This window comes from Eubalaena glacialis, chromosome 8 (genome assembly GCF_028564815.1).
Source record: "Eubalaena glacialis isolate mEubGla1 chromosome 8, mEubGla1.1.hap2.+ XY, whole genome shotgun sequence".
Taxonomy (NCBI): Eukaryota; Metazoa; Chordata; class Mammalia; order Artiodactyla; family Balaenidae; genus Eubalaena; species Eubalaena glacialis.
Window position 1 is genome coordinate 18,964,182 of NC_083723.1, and position 24,835 is coordinate 18,989,016.

A 24,835-nucleotide genomic window follows, 5' to 3' on the forward strand; every position below is an offset into this window, starting at 1 on the left:
GAAAAGCCAATGTCCTGTTTAATGGTGAAATACTAGAGCATTTTATTAGCGCCGGGAACAAAGTAAATAAAGATGACCACACTATTACCACTATTTATCATTGTTCTAGGCATACCGTAATACAAAAAACAAAATTAAGAAATAAGTGGTGTAAAAATTAGAAGGGAGGAGGCCAAATTGCAGTTTTTGTTACTGATATATTATTGTTTCTACGCAAGGAGTTGACTGAAAGTTATACAAGATAGGAAAGATTATGTACAAAAATCAATATTCAGATGATAGCCAGTTAGAAATTATAGTGGAAAAAACTCTTTTACACAGAAAAAGTTTAAAAGAAAAGAAGAGAACATACCTAGAAACAAAGATTTTTGTAAAGTATAAGATCTCTATCTATGAAGAAACTTTGAAATGCTATTGATCGATGTAAAAGGACTTGAATAAATGAATGCTATAACCTGTTCTTGGATACGTATAAATGTTCTTTAATGAATAAATGTATAAATTTATGCTGATACTAATGAAAATACCAATAGAATGTTTCAGTGTAATCAAGCTGATCATAATGTGAGAAAGACACAGAACTAGCCATAAAAATTCTGGTAAAAGTGACTAATAAAGGGGTATTAGCGTCAGTATATATATATATGAAATAGCTATAAAAATAAAAAATATATGTATTAATACATACATATTTTCATTTTTAAAATGTTTTTATTGAAACATTCTCATGATGATTTCTGCTGTGGGGTAAATTGTACACTTAGACTAGTAAAACATTTTAACTACACTTTCCACCCTAAGATATTTCTGGATTTATAGTAATCAATTTCTCTAACTTACCACCTGTTTTTTTTTTTTTTTTTTTTTATTGAAGTATAGTTGATTTACATTGTTTCAGGTGTGCAACAAAGTCAGTTTTATACTTTTATATATATATGTATATACACGCACAGACACACACACACACATATATTCTTTTTCAGATTCTTTCCCATTATTGGTTTTTACAAGATACTGAATATAGTTCCCTGTACTAAACAGTACATCCTTGTTTATTTTATATATAGTAGTGTGTGTATGTTAATCTCACATTCCCAGTTTATTCCTCCCTTCCCCCTTTCCCCTGTGGTAACCATAAGTTTGTTTTCTATGTTTGTGAGTCTGTTTCTGTTTTGTAAATAAGTTCATTTGTATATATTTTTTTTGCCACATATAAGTAAAAGTATATAATATTTGTCTTTGTCTGACTTACTTCACTTGGTATGATAATCTCCAGGTCCATCCGTGTTGCTGCAAATGGCATTATTTCGTTCTTTCTTATGGCTGAGTAATACTCTATTGTATGTATGTACCACATCTTTTGTAGCCATTCATCTTTCAATAGACATTTAGGTTGTTTCCATGTCTTGACTCTTGTAAATAGTGCTGCTATGTACATTGGGGCGCATGTATCTTTTTTTTTTTTTTAATAAATTTATTTATTTATCTTTGGCTGCGTTGGGTCTCTGTTGCTGTGCGTGGGCTTTCTCTAGTTGCAGCGAGCGGGGCCTACTCTTCATTCCGGTGCGCGGGCTTCTTATTGCGGTGGCTTCTCTTGTTGCGGAGCATGGGCTCTAGGCTTGCGGGCTCAGTGGTTGTGGCTCATGGGCTCTAGAGCGCAGGCTCAGTAGTTGTGGCGCACGGGCTTAGTTGCTCCACGGCATGTGGGATCTTCCCGGACGAGGGCTCGAACCCGTGTCCCCTGCATTGGTAGGCGGATTCTTAACCACTGCTCCACCAGGGAAGCCCGCATGTATCTTTTTAAATTAGAGTTTTCATCTTTTCTGGGTATATGCCCAGGAGTGGGATTGCTAGATCATATGGCAACTCTATTTTTAGTTTTTTAAGGAACCTCCATACTCTTTTCCATAGTGGCTGTTACCAATTTACATTCCCACCAACAGTGTAGGAGGGTTCCCTTTTCTCTACACCCTCTCCAGCATTTGTTATTTGTAGGCTTTTTAATGGCCATTCTGACTGGTGCGAAGTGGTACCTCACTGTAGTTTTGATTTGCATGTCTCTTAATAATTAGCAATATTGAGCATCTTTTCATGTGCCTGTTGGCCATCTGTATGTCTGTTTTGGAGAAATGTTTGTTTAGGTCTTCTGCCCATTTTTGATTGGTTTTTTTTTTTTTTTTTTTTTTTGATAATGAGCTGTATAAACTGTTTGTATATTTTGCAAATTAAGCCCTTGTTGGTTGCATCATTTGCAAATATTTTCTTCCGGTCTGTCGTCTTTTTGTTTTGTTTATGATTTCCTTTGCCGTGCAAAAGCGTTTATGTTTAATTAGATCCCATTTGTTTATTTTTGCTTTTGTTTCCATTACTCTAGGAGATGGACACAAGAAAATAGTGCTATGATTTATGTCAAAGCATGTTCTTTTAAAATAATTAATTAATTAATGAATTAATTTATGGCTGCGTTGGGTCTTCGTTGCTGCATGCAGGCTTTCTCTAGTTGTGGCGAGCAGGGCCTAGTCTTTGTTCTGTTGCGCGGCCTTCTCATTGCGGTGGCTTCTCTTGTTGCGGAGCATGGGCTTTAGGTGCGCGGGCTTCAGTAGTTGTGGCGCATGGGCTCCGTAGTTGTGGCTCGCGGGCTCTAGAGCGCAGGCTCAGTAGTTGTGGCGCACGGGCTTAGTTGCTCCGCAACATGTGGGATCTTCCCGGACCAGGGCTCAAACCCGTGTCCCCTGCATTGGCAGGTGGATTCTTAACCAGTGTGCCACCAGGGAAGCCCAAAGCATGTTCTGCCTATATTTTCTTCTAGGGGTTTTATAGTATCTGGTCTTACATTTAGGTCTTTAATCCATTTTGAGTTTACTTTTGTTTATGGTGTTAGAGAATTTTCTAATTTCATTCTTTTACGTGTAGCTGTCCAGCCTCAGTATATTTTAAAGCATATTATAGAAGTATAGTAGGGACTTCCCTGGCAGTCCATTGGTTAAGACTCCACGCTCCCAAGGCAGGGGGCACGGGTTCGATCCCTGGTCGGGGCACGAAGATCCCACGTGCTGCATGGCATGGCCAAAAAAGTATAGCAGTTAATGCAATATGATACTGGCACATAAACGGGTAGCATTAGAATAATTACAGACCCAGATATATCCACAGAGTTAGTGTGTAAGCAAGTAGCATTTAAAATCAGCAAAGAAGAGTGTTGGGTTTTTTGTTTGTTTGTTTTTTAATTTATTTGGTTGCGCCGGTTCTTAGTTGCAGCAGGTGGGTTCCTTAGTTGTGGCATGCGAACTCTTAGTTGCGGCATGCGTGTGGGATGTAGTTCCCTGACCAGGGATCAAACCCTGGCCCCCTGCATTGGGAGCGTGGAGTCTTAACCACTGCGCCACCAGGGAAGTCCCAAAGAAAAGTTTTGAGTCAGTGAATTTGTTGAAATAACTGAGTAGCCACCTGAAAAAAAAAAAAATGAAATTGATTCCTTACCTGAGTTTTTACGTCTTCACTCGAAGAGACAAGGCTTTGCCAAATATTAACAAAGCCATTTGAAAGGCGGTATCAGCCACAGTGTCACTGCGAAGATAGATGGATAGAGAGAGATATATGATATTACAGATAGATGTAATATGAATATTTATCTTTTGTAACCAGGTCCTTGGTGTAGTATTTATACTCCTCAATCTACCTTTTAAAAAAAGACAAAAAGCCAAAAGATATGTGTATGCTGATAATTTAAAATGCAGAACCAAAGCCACTGAGCAGCAGCTGATACTGTTACTGACTTGTGTGTGAACAGCTTTCCCCTCTTCTTTCCTTAACCTCCTTGTTGCCTAGGACGAAGAGAGTCCATAATTCAAAGCAGAGGGGGAGAACTTGACCTCCTCCCACTCCTCTCTAAATGAGCCACTTTGGGCATCAGTAGTTGACTGGGGAGAGTAAACAGAAACTGCCAGTCAAAGCCCCTGGAACTCCAATGCCCAGAGTTCTTTTCTTCTTTGCCACAACCATTGTAGACTTTAAAAGACTAGTAGTCAAGATTAGTGTGTTACACCGGTCAGAATGGCCATCATCAAAAAATCTATAAACAATAAATGCTGGAGAGGGTGTGGAGAAAAGGGAACCCTCTTGCACTGTTGGTGGGAATGTAAATTGATACAGCCACTATGGAGAACAGTATGGAGGTTCCTTAAAAAACTAAAAATAGAACTACCATACGACCCAGCAATCCCACTACTGGGCATATACCCTGAGAAAACCATTATTCAAAAAGAGTCATGTACCAAAATGTTCATTGCAGCTCTATTTACAATAGCCAGGACATGGAAGCAACCTAAGTGTCCATCATCGGATGACTGGATAAAGAAGGTGTGGCACATATATACAATGGAATATTACTCAGCCATAAAAAGAAATGAAATGGAGGTATTTGTAGTGAGGTGGATGGAGTTAGAGTCTGTCATACAGAGTGAAGTAAGTCAGAAAGAGAAAAACAAATACAGTATGCTAACACATATACATGGAATCTAAGGGAAAAAAAAAAAAGGTCATGAAGAACCTAGTGGCAAGACGGGAATAAAGACACAGACCTACTAGAGAATGGACTTGAGGATATGGGGAGGGGGAGGGGTGAGATGTGACAGTGTGAGAGAGTGGCATGGACATATATACACTACCAAATGTAAAATAGATAGCTAGTGGGAAGCAGCCGCATAGCACAGGGAGATCAGCTCGGTGCTTTGTGACCACCTAGAGGGGTGGGATAGGGAGGGTGGGAGGGAGGGAGGGAGGTGCAAGAGGGAAGAGATATGGGAACATATGTATATGTATAACTGATTCACTTTGTTATAAAGCAGAAACTAACACACCATTGTAAAGCAATTATACTCCAATAAAGATGTTTAAAAAAAAAAAAAAAAAGATTAGTGTGTTAGGGACTGCATGGAGGCCAGCACTGCTGTAAATGAGACATGACGAAAAGTGCGTCACTACTGTTGGCCAGAAGGAAACAAAAAGAAAAGTACCCTTTTTACTCTAAAACAACAGCAACTGGGGCTTCCCTGGTGGTGCAATGGTTAGGAGTGCACCTGCCAATGCAGGGGACACGGGTTTGAGCCTTGGTCCGGGAGGATCCCACATGCCACGGAGCGGCTAGGCCCGTGCGCCACGACTACTGAGCCCGCGTGCCACGACTACTGAAGCCCACGCGCCTAGAGCCCATGCTGCGCGACGGTAGAGGCCACCGCAACCAAGAGTAGCCCCACTCGCCGCAATTGGAGAAGGCCTGTGCGCAGCAACGAGGACCCAACGCAGCCAAAAAATAAATAAATGAATAAATTCATAAAAAACAACAACAACTGCAAAAGTACTCTACTTATACCTGGGGATACTATTTTAAAAAAATAATCTCTGGGGCTTCCCTGGTGGCGTAGTGGTTGGGAGTCCACCTGCCAATGCAGGGGACACGGGTTCAAGCCCTGGTCCGGGAAGATCCCACATGCCGTGGAGCGACTAAGCCCGTGCGCCACAACTACTGAGCCTGTGCTCTAGAGCCCGCAAGCCACAGCTACTGAGCCCACGTGCCGCAGCTACTGAGCCCACGTGCCGCAACTACTGAAGCCCACGTGCCCAGAGCCCGTGCTCCGCAGCGGGAGAGGCCACCGCAATGAGAAGCCCGCGCACCGTAACGAAGAGTGGCCCCCGCTCGCCGCAACTAGAGAAAGCCCGCACACAGCAACGGAGACCCAACACAGCCAAAAATAAATTAAATAAAATAAATTAAAAAAAATAAAAATAATCCCTGACTAGGGACACCCTTCCTAAATAGACTTAAATCCCAGAGCTATTAAAAAAAATTCAACTAACTAAAATGCAACTAACTAAATTTCAACTAACTGAAATTCAACAGACTCACAGACTTAGAGAACGAACTTACGGTTACCGGGGGCGGGGGGGGGTGGGTAGGGGGGAGGGATAGTTAGGGAGTTTGGGATTGACATGTACACACTGCTGTATTTAAAATGGATAACCAGGGCTTCCCCGGTGGTGCAGTGGTTAAGAATCCGCCTGCCAGTGCAGGGTACACGGGTTCAAGCCCTGGTCCGGGGAGATCCCACATGCCGCGGAGCAGCTAAGCCCGTGCGCCACTACTACTGAGCCTGTGCTCTAGAGCCCGTGCTCCGCAACAAGAGAAGCCACCACAGTGAGAAGCCCACGCACTGCAACAAAGAGTAGTCCCCACTCTCTGCAACTAGAGAAAGCCCGTGCGCAACAATGAAGACCCAACGCAGCCAAAAATAAATAAATAAATAAAATTTTTTAAAAAGGTCAAAATAAAAATTAAAAAAAAAAAGATAACCAACTAGGACCTACTGTATAGCACAGAAAACTCTGCTCAATACTATCTAACAACCTATGGGAAAATGAGAAAATAATTTTACTGTACAGTCCTATTTGTAGAAGAATGCCAACTAATATAGGAGGAATGGTAGGTATAGAAAAACAGTCTTTCGCAGTCAGCACAGTAATATTTGCCTCAGCCAACAATTACCCTTGGGGGACTTCCCTGGTGGTCCAGTGGTTAAGACTCTGTGCTTCCAATGCAGGCAGTGCGTGTTCCATCCCTGGTCCGGGAGCTGGGATCCCACATGCCACACAGCGAAAAAAAAATAATAATAAAAAATTATCCTCGGGTACCTAAACAGTTGGATGAAAGACTATGGGGGAACAGGAGAGTCACAGAATTTTTAAAATGTCACCCCACAGCTTACCAACTAAAAAAGGGAAAGGAGAGAGAGGTACCGTTTCGCTGCGATACACTGAAAAAGCCACAGCATCACCTACGTGTTATTCCCACCAAAATGTGGGCATCTTACTGTGAGGAAACAGTGATTGTCCTGGTTCTTGATTAGATCCTGAATTTAAGGAGGTTTTAAAAAAAATCTAAGTGATGTTATTGGGGGAGTTGGGTGAATTTGGATGTGGACTGCTCATCAGTGGCCCTGAATTCACATAGGCTTCGTGAGGGTGACCGGTGGTTAGAAATGCGGGAGACTCTGCTGTGCTTAGGAGACACACACTGCAGTCACTTTAGGGGTGAGGTGTCCCTAGGTCTGCAGCTCACTCTCACATGGTTTAGAAAAATACATAGGTTTTACCTGCATGTGTGTATGTATGGGCGTATGTGTAATGTGTGGGTGTTCATATATCTAGAAATATATGTAAAGTAAATCTGGGAAATTGTTAGCAATTGGTAAATCTACAGGTGAGGTATAAGACTGTTCGTTGTAGTGTTGCCAATTTTCTCTAGTTTGATTTTTTTAACATGAAGTTGGGAAATTTTCTAAAGTGTAAAGTATTATGAATAAACTCACAAAATGGGAGATAATATTTGCAAGCTATGTCGTAAAGGGTAGATTTCCTTAATATATGAAAACAGAAGAATATTAACAGTCCAGCAGAAAAATAAGTAATAGGATGAACAGGTACTTCACCGTCAAGATAATGAAGAAATGTTTAGTTTCTCTCATAGTAAGAAGCATTCAGATAAAAATCAAAATAGTATTTTTTAAAAATAAATATATTTATTTTTGGCTGCGTTGGGTCTTCGTTGCTGCGCGGGCTCTCTCTGGTTGCGGTGAGCGGGGGGCTGCTCTTCGTCATGGTGCGCGGGCTTCAGTAGTTGTGGCATGTGGGCTCAGTAGTTGTGGCTCCCGGGCTCTAGAGAGCAGGCTCAGTAGTTGTGGCTCACAGGCTTAGTTGCTCCGCGGCATGTGGGATCTTCCCAGACCAGGGCTCGAACCTGTGTCCCCTGCATTGACAGGCGGATTCTTAACGACTGCGCCACTAGGGAAGCCCCAAGATAGCATTTTTAACTTATCAGCCTGACAGAGCTCAAAAAGGTTTGTAACATGCTGTGTGAGGAGACACAGGCATGAAGAAGTAGGTACTTACATATTAATGGTGTGAGTGTGAATTGGTGTAACTTTTTTGGAGGGCAATAGGGGTTAAAATTTAAAATCCCTGCCTTCTAATTCTAGGGGCTTAATCCGAATCATTCACCTCTGTAGATGCACCAAGAAGTCTATACGAGGGTATGTGTTATAGAATGGATTGTAATAGCAGAAGATGGGTAGCAATTTAAATGCCCATCACAGGGGACTAAAGGTCAGAGAAAGGCTCCAGGCAGTGCGGCAGCCATTCTTTGAAGCTGTACACAGAGTGAGGCAGCTCCAGAAGGGCTGTGTGGATAAGGCACGTCTCTAATATGCATTTTTTCAGTGAATATAAGCAAGATACTGAACAATTGATAATGTAACAAAAATTGTTTTTTAAAAGGGAAGATCTGGGTGCTAGTTACATGGTTGTGTTCACTTTGTGAAAATCCGTGAAGCAGAACACTTATGATCTGCGTACTTTTCTGTATGTATAACATATGTATTAAAAGCTTACAAAGAAATTCCAAAAAGAGAGAAGACAATAGGTGTATCTATGTGTACAGAAAGTGTTACTAGAAGAATAGACAGGAAACTTTTAATGTTGGCTGCCAGTGGGGAGGGGTATTGAGGAATAGAGATAGAACAGAGGCCTTTTAGTACTGTATTTCTTTTTCTATGTGTATTACTATTAAAAAAGTTAAGAAGTTTTTCATGAAAATTTTATAATGCCATTTAAATTATAGCAGGAGGGTACAGATTATGGTAGGATTCTGACTACATATATATAGTCAGATAAAGATAAATATTATATAAATATATCTGACATGAGTTTAAGAAAGAAAGAATGGGAGGAAATTCAAAGCTAGATATTAACAGATTTTTTTTTCAGGTGATGAAACTGAATTTTTTTTTTCTTACTCTGTACCTTTCTGTATTTTTCCAAGTTTTCTGTAGTGAGTTTACGATATTTTTCTGAGGGACAAAAATGAAAATATGACTTTTTTAATGCTTAATAACTATCTTTTTACCTGTAGGGATTGCTCTCTGCTCCCTTTCTCGCCCCTCTCCCCTCACAAAAACTAGAACATTTCACAGATGATACTGTTCCATTATCAGTATGTAAGTAACATAAGGCTCTAAGAATATAAAGATGGCCCAGGTTACATCATTCCAATAGGAACAGGTGTCCTCATGCTGGAGGAACATTCCAGAGGCAAATGAAAGGTAGGCTCCCCCCACCAGCTGCGGTGCCTTTCTTTTCCATCGTCATAGTGTGTAGTCTGATTTCAAGCTGCAGTTTTCTGTAGTAAAGTGTCCTAGACCATTTCAGCCAGGCGATAGCTCATGACCCTCTTTCTGTTCCTTTTTTTATTTCGTATTTTTTAGAATAACTGCGCAAAGACTTGCCCACTTGAATAAGTGCTTGATGAACTTTAAGCTAGGGAATTTCAGCTATCAGAAAAACCCTCTGAAATTGGGAGAGCTTCAAGGGAATCACTTCACTGTTGTCCTCAGGTAAAGAGCTGCGGGTATGAATGCAGACCAGAGAGGGTCTTGCCATGTCACCTTGAGTCTGTTCAGAACAGTTGTTAATCCCAGTGAGCTGGTGCTGATGCCCGTGGCAGCCCGGGAAGGCGGGGTGGGGCCCGATGAGGCTGGGAGAGCAAACACAGCTGCAGTGTTTGTACCAACACGCCCACCCCTCTAAAAACTCAGCACCACCTTTGGAAAGAAGCCATCTCCTTGAAATACAAAAGACGGCCTATGATTCCACTTATATTCGGTACCTAGAATAGGCAAATTCATAGACGTAGGACGTAGAATAAAAGTTACCTGGGGTATAAGGTGCGGGCGGGGAGATGGAGAGTTACTGTTTAATAGATTCGGAGTTTCCATTTGAGAAGATGAAAAAGTTCAGGAAGTAGATAGTGGTAAAGGTTGCACAACAGTGTGAAGGTACTTAATGCTACTGTATTGCATACTTAGAAATGGCTAAAAAGGTAAATTTAGTGTTGTGTATATGTCACAATTTTTTAAAAAGACAGCGTCCTCAGGAGGTAGAGAGAAAGCTGCAGGGGGCAAGGGAAAGGCACAGAAGCCAAGCCATGTCACTTGTGATATGCATCCCTGAATGTGTTTGCCTGTAAATTTTTTTCTCTGGGTAATTTGGGCCCCTACAGAAATATTACTGGAACTGACGACCAAGTGGAACAAGCCATGAACTCTCTCAAGGAGATTGGATTTATTAACTACTATGGAATGCAAAGGTTTGGAACCACAGCTGTCCCCACATATCAAGTTGGAAGGTTTGTATTTAATTTCTTAACTTTCGTGTAAAAGAGCTCTCTCTTTAAAAAAAAGAAGCAGGATGTTTTTTGTTGGTGGTGTTTTTAATTATTTCTAGATTTCCTAGAAAAAATGGAAATCTGGGCCAAACGAAGCAGTGTGTCTCATCCTTTTGGATGACCAACTGATCCACAGCCTCCTCCTAAGTTTTGTTCTGTTTTATAATACATGCACAAGGTGAAAAAATAAATCAGAGTTCAAAAAGATATAACTTGAAAAGTAAAGTTTTTCTCTCTCCCCTGATAGCCCATCCAGGGATTCTATTTTATTTTCTTTTTTACAGGTAAATCTTGGCTCAGTAAGTGACCCAACAGTAGCAGTTGGGTAACTCAGACCCAAAGTAGCCTGAAGGAGATGGTGTAGTTTATGATCTCTGTTAACAAGTGCTTCCTAGTTTCTTAAACTTGTACCTGCCCTTCCCCCATCCTTTAAAGAAAGTGGTATAGGACGCAATTAACAAGTAAAATTTATTTTAAGAATTCTCTGATTAGCTTTGAGATAACAGGAAATCCCTCTAGGGCGAGCTAGGGTGGGAATCCCATCAATAAATACTTGGGTTTATAAACTTACTTATGCTATCCTGCTGTCCAGCAGAGACTGTGTTACCTAAATAATTATTCACGTGGCAGTTAGAACTGTGGAAGTCTGAGTTAGAAGTGATCTGAGAGGTTATTTAGTTCATGTTCTTCCTGGTGCTTCAAACCCTTTATTTTAGCAAAGATGAAATCTCGGCTTAGGGAGCCTGCCCAAGCTCACTAGTTGGTCAGGTGCAGTCCTGAGAATAGAGGGGCTCTTCTTGAATCAGTCCATGGTTCAGCAGCTGACTTCATGAAGTTACATTTGTTCATGCATCTTTAAGAGCACAAAATGAAAAATATCATGTAGTATTTCCTCTACCTCTTTGAGGCAGTGTTGTGAGGGTTAAAAGCTCAGGCAGAAGGGGGGAATTCCCTGGCGGTCCAGTGGTTAGGACTGTGCGCTTTCACTGCCTAGGGCCTGGGTTCAGTCCCTGGTCGGGGAACTAAGATCCTGCAAGCCTTGGGGTTCAGCCACAAAAAAAAAAGCAAAACAAAACAAAACCCCTCAGGCATTGAAGTCAGATTTCAGTTCTGAGCCTCACATTAGTCATCTGTGAAATGGAAAGGATAACACCAACCTCACAGGGGTGGTGAAAATGAAGTAAGATGAAGTCTATGCAATACCTGTTTCTATGCCTAGCAGATGGGAAGTGCTCAATAAATGGAAAGTAATATATTAAAATTAGAATATACTAACCAGAGGAAAAAATTGTTGCCAGGAAGAAAACTGTAATAAATAATAATCACTATTATTAGATAATAAAAGATAGTATTTTCAGTCTTGCTAATGTTCAGAGGACATTGATAATGAAGATGCTAATTGTCCTGTGAGACAGAATATTTAAGAGAAGGCTGTATCACCCTTTGAATTTGTAGCTAATTCGGCAGAACAGCAGCCATGGGACCCTGTAAATTTTGCACTCCAAAGATAATGTAAAATAGCTAATGAAAATGACATCAGATTTATTCAGGACCAAAATTGCATTAACATGCCCAAGTATAAAGTCAGTATATAATCCATTCAGAATTCCTAACCAACAATTTTTATAACACAAGAATGTTTCCTAGCTTCAGAGTAGCCCACTGTTACCACCACAGGACCACCTAAAGAAAAAACCCTCAGTTTATAGTTTAAAGGTGGAAGAATGACTTGAATCCAAAATATTTAAAGAACTGTTACAACTCAAAAACAAAAAGACAAATAACCTAAAAATGGTCAAAGAATCTGAGTAGACATTTCTCCATAGAACATAGACTAATGGCCAATAAGCACATAAAAAGATGCTTGACATCAGTAAGGAATCACTAATCACTGGGAAAAAGCAGTTCAAAACCACAATGAGATACTACTTCACACCCAGTACAATGGCTAAAATCAGAAAGACAGACAAATAAGTATGGGTGGGGGACTTCCTTGGTGGTGTAGTGGTTAAGAATCCACCTGCCGGGCTTCCTTGGTGGCGCAGTGGTTAGGAGTCCACCTGCCAATGCAGGGGACTCGGGTTCGAGCTCTGGTCCGGGAGGATCCCACATGCCACGGAGCAACTCAGCCCCTGCGCCACAACTGCTGAGCCTGCGTGCTGCAACTGCTGAAGCCCACATGCCTAGAGCCTGTGCTCTGTGACATGAGAGGCCACTGCAGCGAGAGGCCCGCACACCGCAGCGAGGAGTGGCCCACGCTCGCCACAACTAGAGAGAGCCCGTGCACAGCAACCAACACCCAACGCAGCCAGAAATAAAAATAATAAAATAAACAAATAAATAAATAAAAAAGAATCCGCCTGCCAAAGCAGGGGACACGGGTTCAATCCCTGGTCCGGGAAGACCCCACATTGCCGTGGAGCAACTAAGCCCATGCGGCAGGACTACTGAGCCTGCACTCTAGAGCCCATGAGCCGCAACTACTGAAGCCCGTGCCCCCTAGAGCCCACACGCCTCGACTACTGAGCCTGTGCACCGCAACTACTGAAGCCTGCGCGCTTAGAGCCCATGCTCTGCGACAAGAGAAGCCACTGCAACGAAGAGTAGACCCAGCTCGCCGCAACTAGAAAAAGCCCACGTGTAGCAACGAAGACCCAATGCAGCCAAAGAAAAAAAAAAAGTATTGGTGAGGACGTGGAGATCTTGGAACTCTCATGACCTGCTGGTGGAAATCTAAAATGGTACAGCCATTTTGGGAAATAGTCTGGCTTTTCCCCACACGGTTAAATAATAGGGTTACCATATGACCTAGCTATTGCGTTCCTAGGAATATACTCAAGAGAATTGAATACATATGTCCAACATGAAAATTTACACACATTTATAGCAGCCAAGATTATGGAAACAACCCAGATGTCTGTCAGCTGATAGATGGATAAACAAAATGTGGCATATTAATACAATGGAACATTATTCAGCAATAAAAGGGAATGAAGGACTGATACATGCTATGACTTGAATGAACCTTGAAAACATGCTCAGTGAAAGGAGCTAGTCACAAACGGCAACATAGCGTATGATTCATTATGTGTGAAATGTCCAGACTAGGCAAATCCATAGAATCAGAAAGTTGATGGGGCAGAGGTCATGGAGAATAAGTGGCTGCTGATGGGTTAGGGTTAGGATTTCTTTTTAGGGTGATGAAAATGTTCTAAAATTGATTGTGTAATGTTGCACAATTCTGTAGTATACTAAAAGTCATTGAGTTGTGCACTTAAAGGATAAATTATGTGGTATGTGAGTTATACCTCAGTAAAACTGTTAAAAAGAAAAGTGGAATAAATCCTAATATATGTGGTCAGATGATTTTTGACAAGGGTGACAAGATCATTCAATTGGCGAAAGGACAACTTCTCAACAAGTAAGTGTTGGGGATACTGGCTATCCACCTGCAAGAAAAAGAAAGTGAAGTTGGAACTTTACTTTTACACCATATTAAAAAACTTAGGGCTTCCCTGGTGACGCAGTGGTTAAGAATCTGCCTGCCAATGCAGGGGACACGGGTTCGAGCCCTGGTCCGGGAAGATCCCACGTGCCGCAGAGCAACTAAGTCCGTGCGCCACAACTACTGAGCCTGCGCTCTAGAGCCCACGAGCCACAACTGCTGAAGCCTGCGCGCCTAGAGCCCGTGCTCCGCAACAAGAGAGGCCACTGCAATGAGGAGCCCGTGCACCGCAAAGAAGAGTAGCCCCCGCTCGCTGCAACTAGAGAAAGCCCGCGCGTAGCAATGAAGACCCAACGTAGCCAAAAATAATAAATAAATAAAATAAATTTATTTTTTAAAAAATTAAAAAAATAAAAAAAGGTGGAAGAAGGAAAGATAATGTCAGAAAAGTAGAAAACATTTTAATGTGTGGTGAGCCAGATAGGATGGCTTGTTATAAACCAAATATTTCCATCTTTAATATGGCAATATATACTGAACCTTCACGTGTGTGGTAGTATCTTAAAAGTGTTAAAAAGTCCCGTAGTTAAGAAATTTTAATATATTACACCAGATGTTGGCAGACTTTCTCTGTAAAGGTAAATATTTAGGCTTTGTGGGCCATGGAGTGTGTGTAGCAGCTACTCAGCACTGCTGTTACAGTGTGAAAGCAGCCAGAAATAGTACATAAATTAAGGATCACGGATGTTTTCCAATAAAACTATTTACAAAATCAAGTGGCCAGCCAGATAACAAAGGTTTTTGAGCACAGAAGTCTTTTTCCATGAAATCTGGCACACTAGTGGCTAGTCTTGAATTAATACTGTACTCTTTTTGGAAATGTTACTGAAGGCCTAGCCAGCTGAATAATGTGTCACTCAGGAGTATATTTAAAGACTGATAGAGCATGGCTTGTTCCAGGACTTCAAGGATGGCCAGCAGTGGGATATCTATTAATCTAATTCATTGCATTAGTAGGTTAAATATCCATATGATCTCATCAGTAGATAAAACAGCATTTTATATAATTTAATACACAGAAATATCTCATATAGATTAACTTAAACGTGAAAAATAAAAACCCTAGTTAAGTAGAAAAACAGAAGAATTAATAGAAGGGATTTTTATTTTCTTATGGTAGGGAAGGCCTTTCTAAGTATGACTCCAAGAGCAGAAATCTTAACTAGGAAAAAATGTTCAGATATGATACACGAAATACAACCTCTGTGTGATAAAAGATAGTATAATAAAAAGTTAAAGAAAAAACTGCATACACTTAAAGATCAAGCAAGTCTTGAAAACTACACTCTGAAGTGTTAACAGTGTTTATTTTTTAAAGGTTAGATATCAGGTAACCTTTCTTATGTACTGTTTAATTTTAAAGAAGCATGTATAACTTATAATCAGCAAATGTAAAGATACTTCCATTTTGGCAAGAATAATAGAGAAGGATAAATTGTATTTATTCTGTTTAGGCAAGAAAGTATTTAACACGGGAGACTTTTTTTGAGAAGTTTCAAATAAGTTTTAGTATATAAAGACAACTTTGATTTATACAGATAATACCATGTATAACAGCTTAAAGCATGACTAGGTAGTATTTATACTATAACAGCTTTCTAAAACTGTGAAATGATATTAAATGTTATGAGTAAACATATTTTTAATTTTCTTCTCTTAAGTTCTTTTGACATTTACATTTGAAATCTGTTACTATATTAGTTTTTCTGCTTATTTCAAGTTTAATAAAATATATAAAGTTAATATGGTTTGTTACTCCACAGGCTTGGGCAAATAAAATTTATCTTAATGCAAAATTAAGTAAAATAAATGCTGTTTAATTTTAGAGCTATACTACAAAATTCCTGGGCTGAAGTCATGGATTTAATATTGAAACCCCGTTCTGGAGGTGAGAATAAAAATCATCTTAAGAAAAAAAAAAAGAATATATGACTAGGTATTCATGGAATTGCTTTGAATTGAAGTCTAGGTACAAATTGGGGTCATTATTTTAAAATTTTTAAAATTGTTTTTAAAATAAGTATAGTTTATATCTTTTTTTATACAAGTTTTATGTATATATTTGAGATTTATAATTTATATCTTATTTTCAGGTCTTTAGCTCATCTAATTTATTAATTCATAGATGAATACATTCATTTCCTTTTCTCCATGCAGTATTAAATCTCTGAACATATAGGAATCCAAACAGATTTCACTGGTGGTTAATTTGTTAAAGCAAAATGTAATACAATATAAAAACTTGACAAAAACACACTGAGGATTTTTAAGTTTGAAGAGTTCATTAAAAACTGTAATGTCATACTGTATGGAAAAGGATTTAAGTACTACTTTACAAATCAGCAAAGTAATTATGCCCACTTTGGATAATTATTCATTTGCAAGTTAAAAGAGATAAGGTTGTTTAATTTTACGGAAAGTAACCCATTAAATTTGACAATACAGTAGAAAAAGAGAGGGAAGGAAGAAAGGACTACCAAGGTTTTGTCTGATGTTGAGTCAGCTTGATAATGAACAGTCATTGGCTTTAAGTCCTGGGGTGGTAGCATGTTGAAAGCCATCTAGTTCTGTAAACTTTCTGCCCTTCCCATCTTTTCACTTTCTGATGGTTATTCTCAGGTGACCAAAAGCTCTTCAGAGTATCTCTGCTACAAATAGCACTTTCTAATTTTGTGTTCTCTGTGAAGTGTTTTAAGTTATAGAACTCTGTCTTTTGGATAAATTGTTTAATCACAGCTTTTTTTCCCCCCACCAGCTGAAAAGGGGTACTTGGTTAAATGCAGGGAGGAATGGGCAAAGACCAAAGACCCAGCCGCTGCCCTCCGAAAACTGCCTGTCAAAAGGTGTGTGGAAGGGCAGCTTCTCCGAGGACTTTCAAAATACGGACTGAAGAATATAGTCTCTGCATTTGGCATAGTGAGTGCAATTTGTGAAGTCAGGCACTGACTCGAGGTGGCTTAATGCTTTGAACTTTTTATCTTAAATATTTTACTAAATTTTGGAAGAACAGAAGGTAAATAAGGATCCTTTGGCGATCTCTGAGAGGGGTGTTGCCTGCGGGATCCTTGCTCAGACCCTGGGTGGTGATAGGGGAGGGTGGTGGGTGCAGACAGTGGGGCAGTGGTTGTTAACATTGCAAGGCACGAGGAAAGCGTCTGTGTGGAAAATACCTACAAGGAAGTTTAAATTAAGTATCTTGGTATTTGAGAAATTCAGAACCCATCATAGAGTTCATTTCTTAGTCACCCTCTAGCATCAGAACCGTAACCTGCCTCAGTGAGAGGGTTGCACAGTAAGTGGTCTAAATGGCTACATTTTAGTGTGGTTTCTCTGTGGTGATTCAAGACTGGGTAGCATCATGGTAAGTGTAGCCTCTACTGGTGTTTGGGTACTATAATACAGATAGACTAAAGTTTAGCTCCTAACTGTAGGTCTTGATTACTCTCCCCCAGATGTACAAAAAAATCAGGATTCCTGCTGCAGGAAATGAGTTGTCAGTTCAGTCATACAGGCTTTCTCCTTCCATAGAATTAGAAAGCACTGTTAGCTCTATGATTGAGGTGTAAATTCCTTGAGTTTGAAGTCTGTATCTTTGATTTAGGGTATAAATTCCAAAGCACTTGCTTTCTTCACGTGAACATCTGAACTGTGGGTGCAAAACGGGAGCCGCTGCAGCTGCTGCTGATCACGAACACCCTCTAGTCTGAGGGGTTCCGTCTCTAAAATTGGTGGCTGTGTGTCAGTTACTGTTTCTGTAGGCTGTTAGAAAAATGGGAGATTGAAGTTACGAGTTTCTTGTACTAGGGGCACCACTAAACAGGTGGGATGTCTTGGAAAGTACAGTACTTTTAATGTTCAGAATGTATTTTTTTTTCTCTTGCCTGTTTTTTATTTTTCTCCCATCAGATACCAAGAAACAATCGCTTGATGTACATTCATAGCTATCAGAGCTACGTGTGGAACAACATGGTGAGCAAGAGGATCGAAGAGTACGGCCTGAGCCCTGTCCCGGGGGACCTTGTTCTCAAAGGAGGTAAAAGGGCAGACACCATCCTTGCTCACCCAAACTTGGGTTCAGTTATTTGACACTAGTGCTGAAAATCCAGCCTGGCTGCTGGTTAAGATAGCTGTCTGGTAAGCTTGAAATGGAAAGACATTGTAAGCTCAGACTGACTGGTATGGATCTGTTATATGTAATGAAAAATAGGCATCTGATTTGAAAATATGCACCTGACTCTCTCCAGGCTTCCATTTTCTCAACTAGGATAAGATTTGGACTAAGTGCTTCCGAAGATCCCTTTGCAAACCCTAATCTGGGTCTAGCTAATACTTCTCTACACTTCTGGGTGTACGTCAGCCTCCCTGCTGTTGTTGGCCAGTCTTAAAGAGTTTCTTTAAGTCAACACAAGACTGGAGCGCACTTTACATGGGGCTGTGATATCATAGACATTTAGTGCACACTCCGGGCCTGAAATGTTCATAAGACGTGCAAACAGTCCCGTCTGCTGTTGAGCCCTTACTGTGTGCCGGGCCTTGTGCTAAGTAAGCCCTTTGCCTGCATCTTCTAGTTTAAAGCTCACAGTATTACTGTGAAGCATTCTCTCTGTTCCTCACCCGAGGTTCAGTCACTTGCCCCAAGGTTCCACAGCTGGTTAAAAAAAAAAAGAGAAGGCTGGGACTTCCCTGGCGGGCCAGTGGTTAAGACTCCGTGCTTCCACTGCTGGGGACATGGATTCGATCCCCAGTCGGGGAACTAAGATTCCAAGTGCCGCTCAGTGTGGCCAAAAATAAATAAATAAATAAATAAACATTAATTTTTAAAAAAATAAAAAAGAGAGAAGTCTGGGAATCACATCAAGTCTGTTTCCGAAGTCCACGTTCTTCCCGGCTACCTCCTGGAGACAGTCTGCTCATCCGCAGGTGTGCCCAGTAAATGCACTAAAGCTTTTCATTTGTGTGGAAATTTTAATTAATCTTTTCCTGATTTAATTTTTCCTCACCCAATATTGATCACATCTGGTGTATTTTAATGTCCCTGTGCCACCACATTTCATCCTCTAAATACAGACGGGTTTGTTTTTTCCATCGTTTATGCTTTTAGCAAAATGCATTCATCTGTGATAACTTTCCAAATAGTATTTTGTAGTGTTGTCTGATGAGGAAAAAGAAGCTAAAAGCCAGGAGTCCTAAAATGTGAGGGTGCAGCTGAGAAATAGATTATTTTTAGTTTTCTACTTTTTCTGAATCCACAATATTTATTTTTCGGGTAGAATAGAAAAGACAGAAAGGCATATATTCCAAATTAATTTCTCTAAGCTTCATGGGGCACTGAACCTGGGCGCGCTTGCATTTCTGATTGCTTAGATGTGTAATTTTAGAAGGTTGGGCTCGTGGAAATATTGCCTGTTTTCTTAATTCTTCTTAATTTATCCATTGGTGTATTTTCAGCTGCAGCCGCCTGTATTGAGGAAGATGATGTTAATAATTACTCCATCCATGATGTGGTAATGCCCTTGCCTGGCTTTGATGTTATCTACCCCCAGCATAAAAGTAAGTTCCCTCTGGGGAAGATAGTTAAAGTCGGACATAATCAAGCCACTGGCAGCCAAGAGTTGAGAGAGGGAAAAAAAAAATCAGTATTTTAAATATGATTTTAGAACCTTAATTTCCATCCGACTTGAAAAAAATGTTTACATTTCAAACATACATAAGCCGTGTTTGCTTATAAAAGTCTCCCTGAAATAGATGCATTCAGATGGATGATTTAAATTAAGAAACCAGGTGGTGGAGGCGGTGGGGATGGTGATAGTGTTGGTACCATTATTGTTGTTGCTGTTATTATTGGCACTGTTATTTAAAATTTCTGAAATTCACTAATTCTTACTAAGGATGGAAGGGTTTGGAAAGAGTCATTGAGAAAGAGAATGGATAATTCTACTTTAACATTGCTTTTTTTAACCTTTTTTTTTTTTTTAAACCACGTTAAGTAATATCTGTTCATTGTGTTTTAAGAGTCAATGGGCTGAGAAGTTTATAAACTGGAAACTTAGCATTCCCTACCCTTATTTCCCATTCCCCAGAGGCTGATAAGAATTACTTCTGTACCTTCATGGATGCCATTTTGACAGGGGAATTGGAACTTTTACTGTTGAAGGATTCAGAAATTGAAAAAAAGAAAGCAGCCCTGAGCATGGGACTACCCTGGTGGAACTGACCCTGGAAGTTTACTCCTCACCAGGGCTGGTCTGTCGGAGGTGTTTTCCTGTTAAAACATCTTTTCTCTCAAGAGCCCAGAATTAGTTTACTTATCAACATTATATTCCTTGAAATTACAGAATGATTAGGATTAACACTGTTCTTTGATAAGGCAAATTCTTATAAAAGAGTTGAGTGGTAGTCTGCCACTTACATGTTGACTAATCAAACTGCTGTGTGAGGTTGGCCTCATGGAGGGAAATGGACTAGAGAAGAGAGGGAGAATGAATAAGGGCGGTAGACAAGGGAGGGGTGGCCTGCCTGTGCTGCGTGGATGGCACAAATGGTGCAGCGAGGACCGGAGACCAGTACCAGGAGGTAGAGAAGGAAGGCACTGAGATGCTTGGAGCCACACTTGCCCTCTTGCCGAGAGAGAAAAAGAAAGCATTCTTTTCTTCTTTCTGGTACCTCTCTCAAGGTCAGAAACTTTGGGCTAGTTAGTATCAGTTAAAACGTAAATTCAGCATAGCCTTTGACAGAGCCGATTGTGGAGACCTCGTGGCCAAGACAGGAGCTCACAGACTGGCTGGGTGGTGGTTCAGGCATGTGGATTCATGACGTAGGCACACTTGGTGTCAGCAGTGCTCAGTTAGGGATCCCTGCTGTCCTCACAAGTGGGTCGTGAGGGAGTCTTTCCTTGACCCTGGTCTAACCAACGTTTTTTACGAATGACATTAGTAAAGAAATCTGCTTATCATATTTGCAAGTAGTGTAACCCAAAATAGTTAATATTAATTATATGGAAAATAAGTATTTAAAAAGAACTGCAGAGGGCATTTAATAGGGTTAAATGTAAATTCTCATGTTTACGCTCAAAGATCAAGTGTACAGATGGAAAAGGCCAGTTTGGTGGTAGTCTACATAAAAAGTATCCGGTGTTACTATTAACGTAAGCCTGTTACCCAAGGCAGATGAGGGTTCGGTGGGGAGTACAGAAATATCAAAGGAGGGACAGTTGGAGGAACTTGTTGGTCTAGAGGAGATCATGGCTTAAAGGCCCAGTACTTACGAACACATGTGGAAGAAGGCAATTAATCTGTGTTCCAAAGCAGTTGACAGAAGTCACACGAAGACCTATTTCAGCTTGGCACAGAAAAAATTTTCCAATAATTGCGTGCCTCACAAAGTAGTAGCTCCTCATAAATGGCAACGTGCAAGCAAAGGCTGGATGACTGTCTCTCTCTGGTGTTATAAAAAAGTTTCTACATCAGGTGCGAGGGTGAGCCAGATGGTGTTCCCAGGTCTCTTATTTTTATACATTTATTTATAACTACCTTCTTCTGGAAGGAGTTTGAGGCTCTGTATATGGTCTCTTCCAACTCTGAGTACATATACATTGTAGTTGAGTAACTTCTGATGAAATGGCCTTTTGTAGCCACCTTGGGACCCTTAACCCCAGATACTGTGCCTGGTTGCAAAAATAACCTACAAGTCGGCCAAACCTAAACTGGAGACACCTAGTACTAGTTAGTAAGTCAGTACGTTTTAATTCCAGAGAACAGATTGGATTGTAAATTGAGATGATTAATTTTGTTAAGGTGACAGAATTTGCGTTACTCTCTATAGTTCAAGGTAGCTTGCTGACATGCTGCATTCCAACTGATTTTGTTTTATATTAGTTAGTGAAGCCTACAGGGAAATGCTCACAGCGGACAATCTTGATATTGACAACATGAGACACAAAATTAGAGATTATTCCTTATCAGGGGCCTACCGAAAGATCATTATTCGTCCTCAGAATGTCAGCTGGTGAGTAATAGTCTGGAATGAAATAGAACTGAACTACTAGATTTTAACCTTTTTCATTATATAAATATTTTTCATTGCTTACAGCCTGGCATAAAAGTGTTATTGTTGTTATTAAATACTATTCTCATTACTGCTACTACCTGGTATTTTTCAAATTATCAGGAGATAAATGAATTCAAATATATAGTGAAAGTGGCTAAGTTTACATCTTACTGACATTGCTAAATTATTGAAGAGATGTGCAGAGAATGAACTTTTTCCCTATTCCTAAAAAACTGAGATTTTCAAGTTATCTTACTCAGAATTAACTATGAGTTCTACACTGATATGGTTGTTTCATTATCATGTTTCTAGAGAGAAAAAGATACTTGTATTAACCCATTTTAAAATACTTTAATACCTAGTATTATGTAAAGCTTTATTTGATAATTAAAAAAATTAAAGCCTGGACTAGTTGCCCACTGTCAGGAAATTCTCTCTTCCTTCTCTCCACCTTCTCCCTTTTCCTCTTCCCTCCTCTTCTCTGGATTGTGGGAAGAGGCTGACAGAGTTGGCCTCCATCTTGCCAGAGAGCAGTTTCTCACAGTAACATGGTGTTGTTAGTGGTGATAACCGCTCTGGAGAAAGTACAGATGCTATGATTAATTCAATTGCATCTCTGCCAAGTGAAGTTTACTACTTACCAACTACATACAAAAGGAATTTCCATCCTAGGGAAACATTTTTTATTTTTACCATAGGCTGGCATCACCTGTCACCTTGCTATATAGTATTTATATATAAAATATGGCCGTATTCTGTTATTGAATACTCCCACCTAGAAATATTTACACTAGGCCTGTGTGTTTTCCTTGCTAAACAAATGGTGATGAGTAACTTAGTGCCTGTTATGGAAATTCACATTCACACTTTGCTTTATATGTTTCGAAGGGAAGTCGTTACATATGATGATCCTAAAATTCCACTCTTCAACACAGATGTGGACAACCTAGAAGGGAAACCACCACCAGTGTTTGCTTCTGGTAAGTTTACTCAGCCATCAGTTCTGTGTCAACTTTGAAATGTTTTCTCATACAAAAACATATTTAAAAAAAAAAATCTTATAATCACCACCATCTCCCAACCCACTCTATGATTTCTATTTTGTGTTTTGTCATCTTAGTTTTATGATTACAGTTGGAGGTCAGTGATTAAAACAGTATTTCCCACTGAAAATGAATGAACATTATAGAAGGTTGTGATATTAGGTGATTGAATATCCTCCCCACTCCCATAGAGAGTTAACAAAGTTGAGTGAAAACCCAGCAAGAGAGTCTAAAATGCCTTTTCATTGTCAAATTCTTGTTGCCATTCCTTTGTCTGTTTTCACCCTGTGCTGTACATTTTTTTTTTTTTTTTTTTCATTTTACGTGTGTTTCTCTCCTATGCTCTTCTGTCACCTGCCCTTTCTATGAAGGTTCCAGGTAGAATTACTATAGGGATTCAGCTGGATCCTTCACTCACAGATCTTACTTCCATGCCTCATTTTCTGAGGCCCCATGGGAAGTAGGCTGAAGAAAGGAGCACAGTTCTTTTATCTGTATAGAGATTATGTGACTCGCCCCAGTCTGTCTGCAGCTGCCTTACTTTCTGACTGTTCTTTCTTGTCTAGCAGAAGGCAGATACAGAGCTCTGAAGATGGATTTTTCTCTCCCTCCTTCTACCTACGCGACCATGGCCATTCGCGAAGTGCTAAAAATGGATACCAGCATCAAGAACCAGACCCAGCTGAATACCACCTGGCTCCGCTGAGGCCTTTGTGTCCAGATTAGAAAATGCAGATACATGTTTGCTGGCTTCCTGTTCATTTTCCTCTTAGTACAGACCCCTATGTGGATTTTGGACCTTTGTACTAAAAGTCTATTTGTATTTTTCCAAGTTTTTATTAGCTTAATTTGCAATATTTGTACATACATACAAATTTTGAGGATCCTAATTCTAGCTCAGAGAATATCAGTTGGTTAGAATATATTTCAGGTGCTTAAATCATAGTAAAACGTCAGCTTTACTGGCTTTATAATCATTTAAAGGAATTTGGTTTAAAGTAGCAGTTTTAGGTTTTGCTACATTCTTCGAAGGACAACAGTAATTTTTAACGCATCCATGAATGGAGTACATAACAATGCATTTTAAGAGAAAATGCAACAAAACAAATCTTGGCTATGGATAAATAATTAGAGTGACCCTTCCCCCTAAAACCTGTGAATATAAATAACAGTACTCATGCTTGTTTAAATGGTGATAAAACATCCACAAGTTTAAAAACACAAAGTGATTGTCATTATCCAGCTCATGAACCAGGTTCAGGTAAGTGTTTATAGACTTTTCAGCTGCAATAGCTTTTGCATTTATTATTACCATTGGCTTGCAGGAGAGTTGCATCAATAGGGCTTTTTATTTCTTGATGTAAACATGTGCACCTCTTTTTGTTAGTTAAGGTCTAATTTTTATTCTAGGTGCCTTTTATGTTCAGAACTCTTTCCACTGGACTGATTGGTATCTGCCCGAAAATAAATGATAGAGAATAAAGCTTTTGAAAACTTACAAGGGCTCCTCCTATGAACAGCATTATCCTTGGTTATTCACGGCTTAGGTATTTCCAGTTCTGGCCATGCATAAAACTTTGCTCTGGTGTGAAAGCATAAATATGCCTTTCCAAAGGTGTGTGACATAATTGTACCATCATTTCTAGAATGAAATATAATAAATATTTTTAAAAACTCAGTTCTACTGGTTATGTTAATAAATAAATACTTAAACTGAATGCAAATAAGAATGTTGGCCCTACTGAAGGCGAGAAACTAAGTGAATGAGAGATCCTCAGAAAAGGTGTGTCGTGACTGGGCGTGAGATAATATGGTGGCGTGTCCAATTGTATGACTGATTGACCATGTTAGACTGGCATCAAGGTTATTCTTACAGTAGCACCACTCATTTGCCTTCCAGCGTGCTTTCTGGTTGGAAAAGAAAGGGATAGAGAAGAGCCACCCTACTCCACCATGGGAGTATGGATG

The 24,835-nt window shown here is 40.0% G+C and overlaps 1 protein-coding gene across 5 annotated transcripts in view; it reads left to right on the plus strand.

Annotated features, from left to right (window-relative positions):
* PUS7 (pseudouridine synthase 7) overlaps nucleotides 1–24,536 on the plus strand; it is a 61,158-nt gene extending 36,622 nt beyond the window's left edge. For 2 of the 5 annotated variants that reach the window (XM_061197608.1, XM_061197606.1), the window contains exons 8-16: nucleotides 9,315–9,443; nucleotides 10,109–10,234; nucleotides 15,605–15,666; nucleotides 16,534–16,694; nucleotides 17,685–17,811; nucleotides 19,227–19,328; nucleotides 21,653–21,782; nucleotides 22,713–22,804; nucleotides 23,434–24,536. In XM_061197608.1, the coding sequence (XP_061053591.1) occupies nucleotides 9,315–9,443; nucleotides 10,109–10,234; nucleotides 15,605–15,666; nucleotides 16,534–16,694; nucleotides 17,685–17,811; nucleotides 19,227–19,328; nucleotides 21,653–21,782; nucleotides 22,713–22,804; nucleotides 23,434–23,573 (1,069 nt within the window). In that variant the 3' untranslated portion in view covers nucleotides 23,574–24,536. The remainder of the gene's footprint in view (nucleotides 1–9,314; nucleotides 9,444–10,108; nucleotides 10,235–15,604; nucleotides 15,667–16,533; nucleotides 16,695–17,684; nucleotides 17,812–19,226; nucleotides 19,329–21,652; nucleotides 21,783–22,712; nucleotides 22,805–23,433) is intronic. The other 3 variants (XM_061197607.1, XM_061197609.1, XM_061197610.1) reach the window with 3 other exon arrangements.
* Nucleotides 24,537–24,835: the final 299 nt, after the last annotated feature.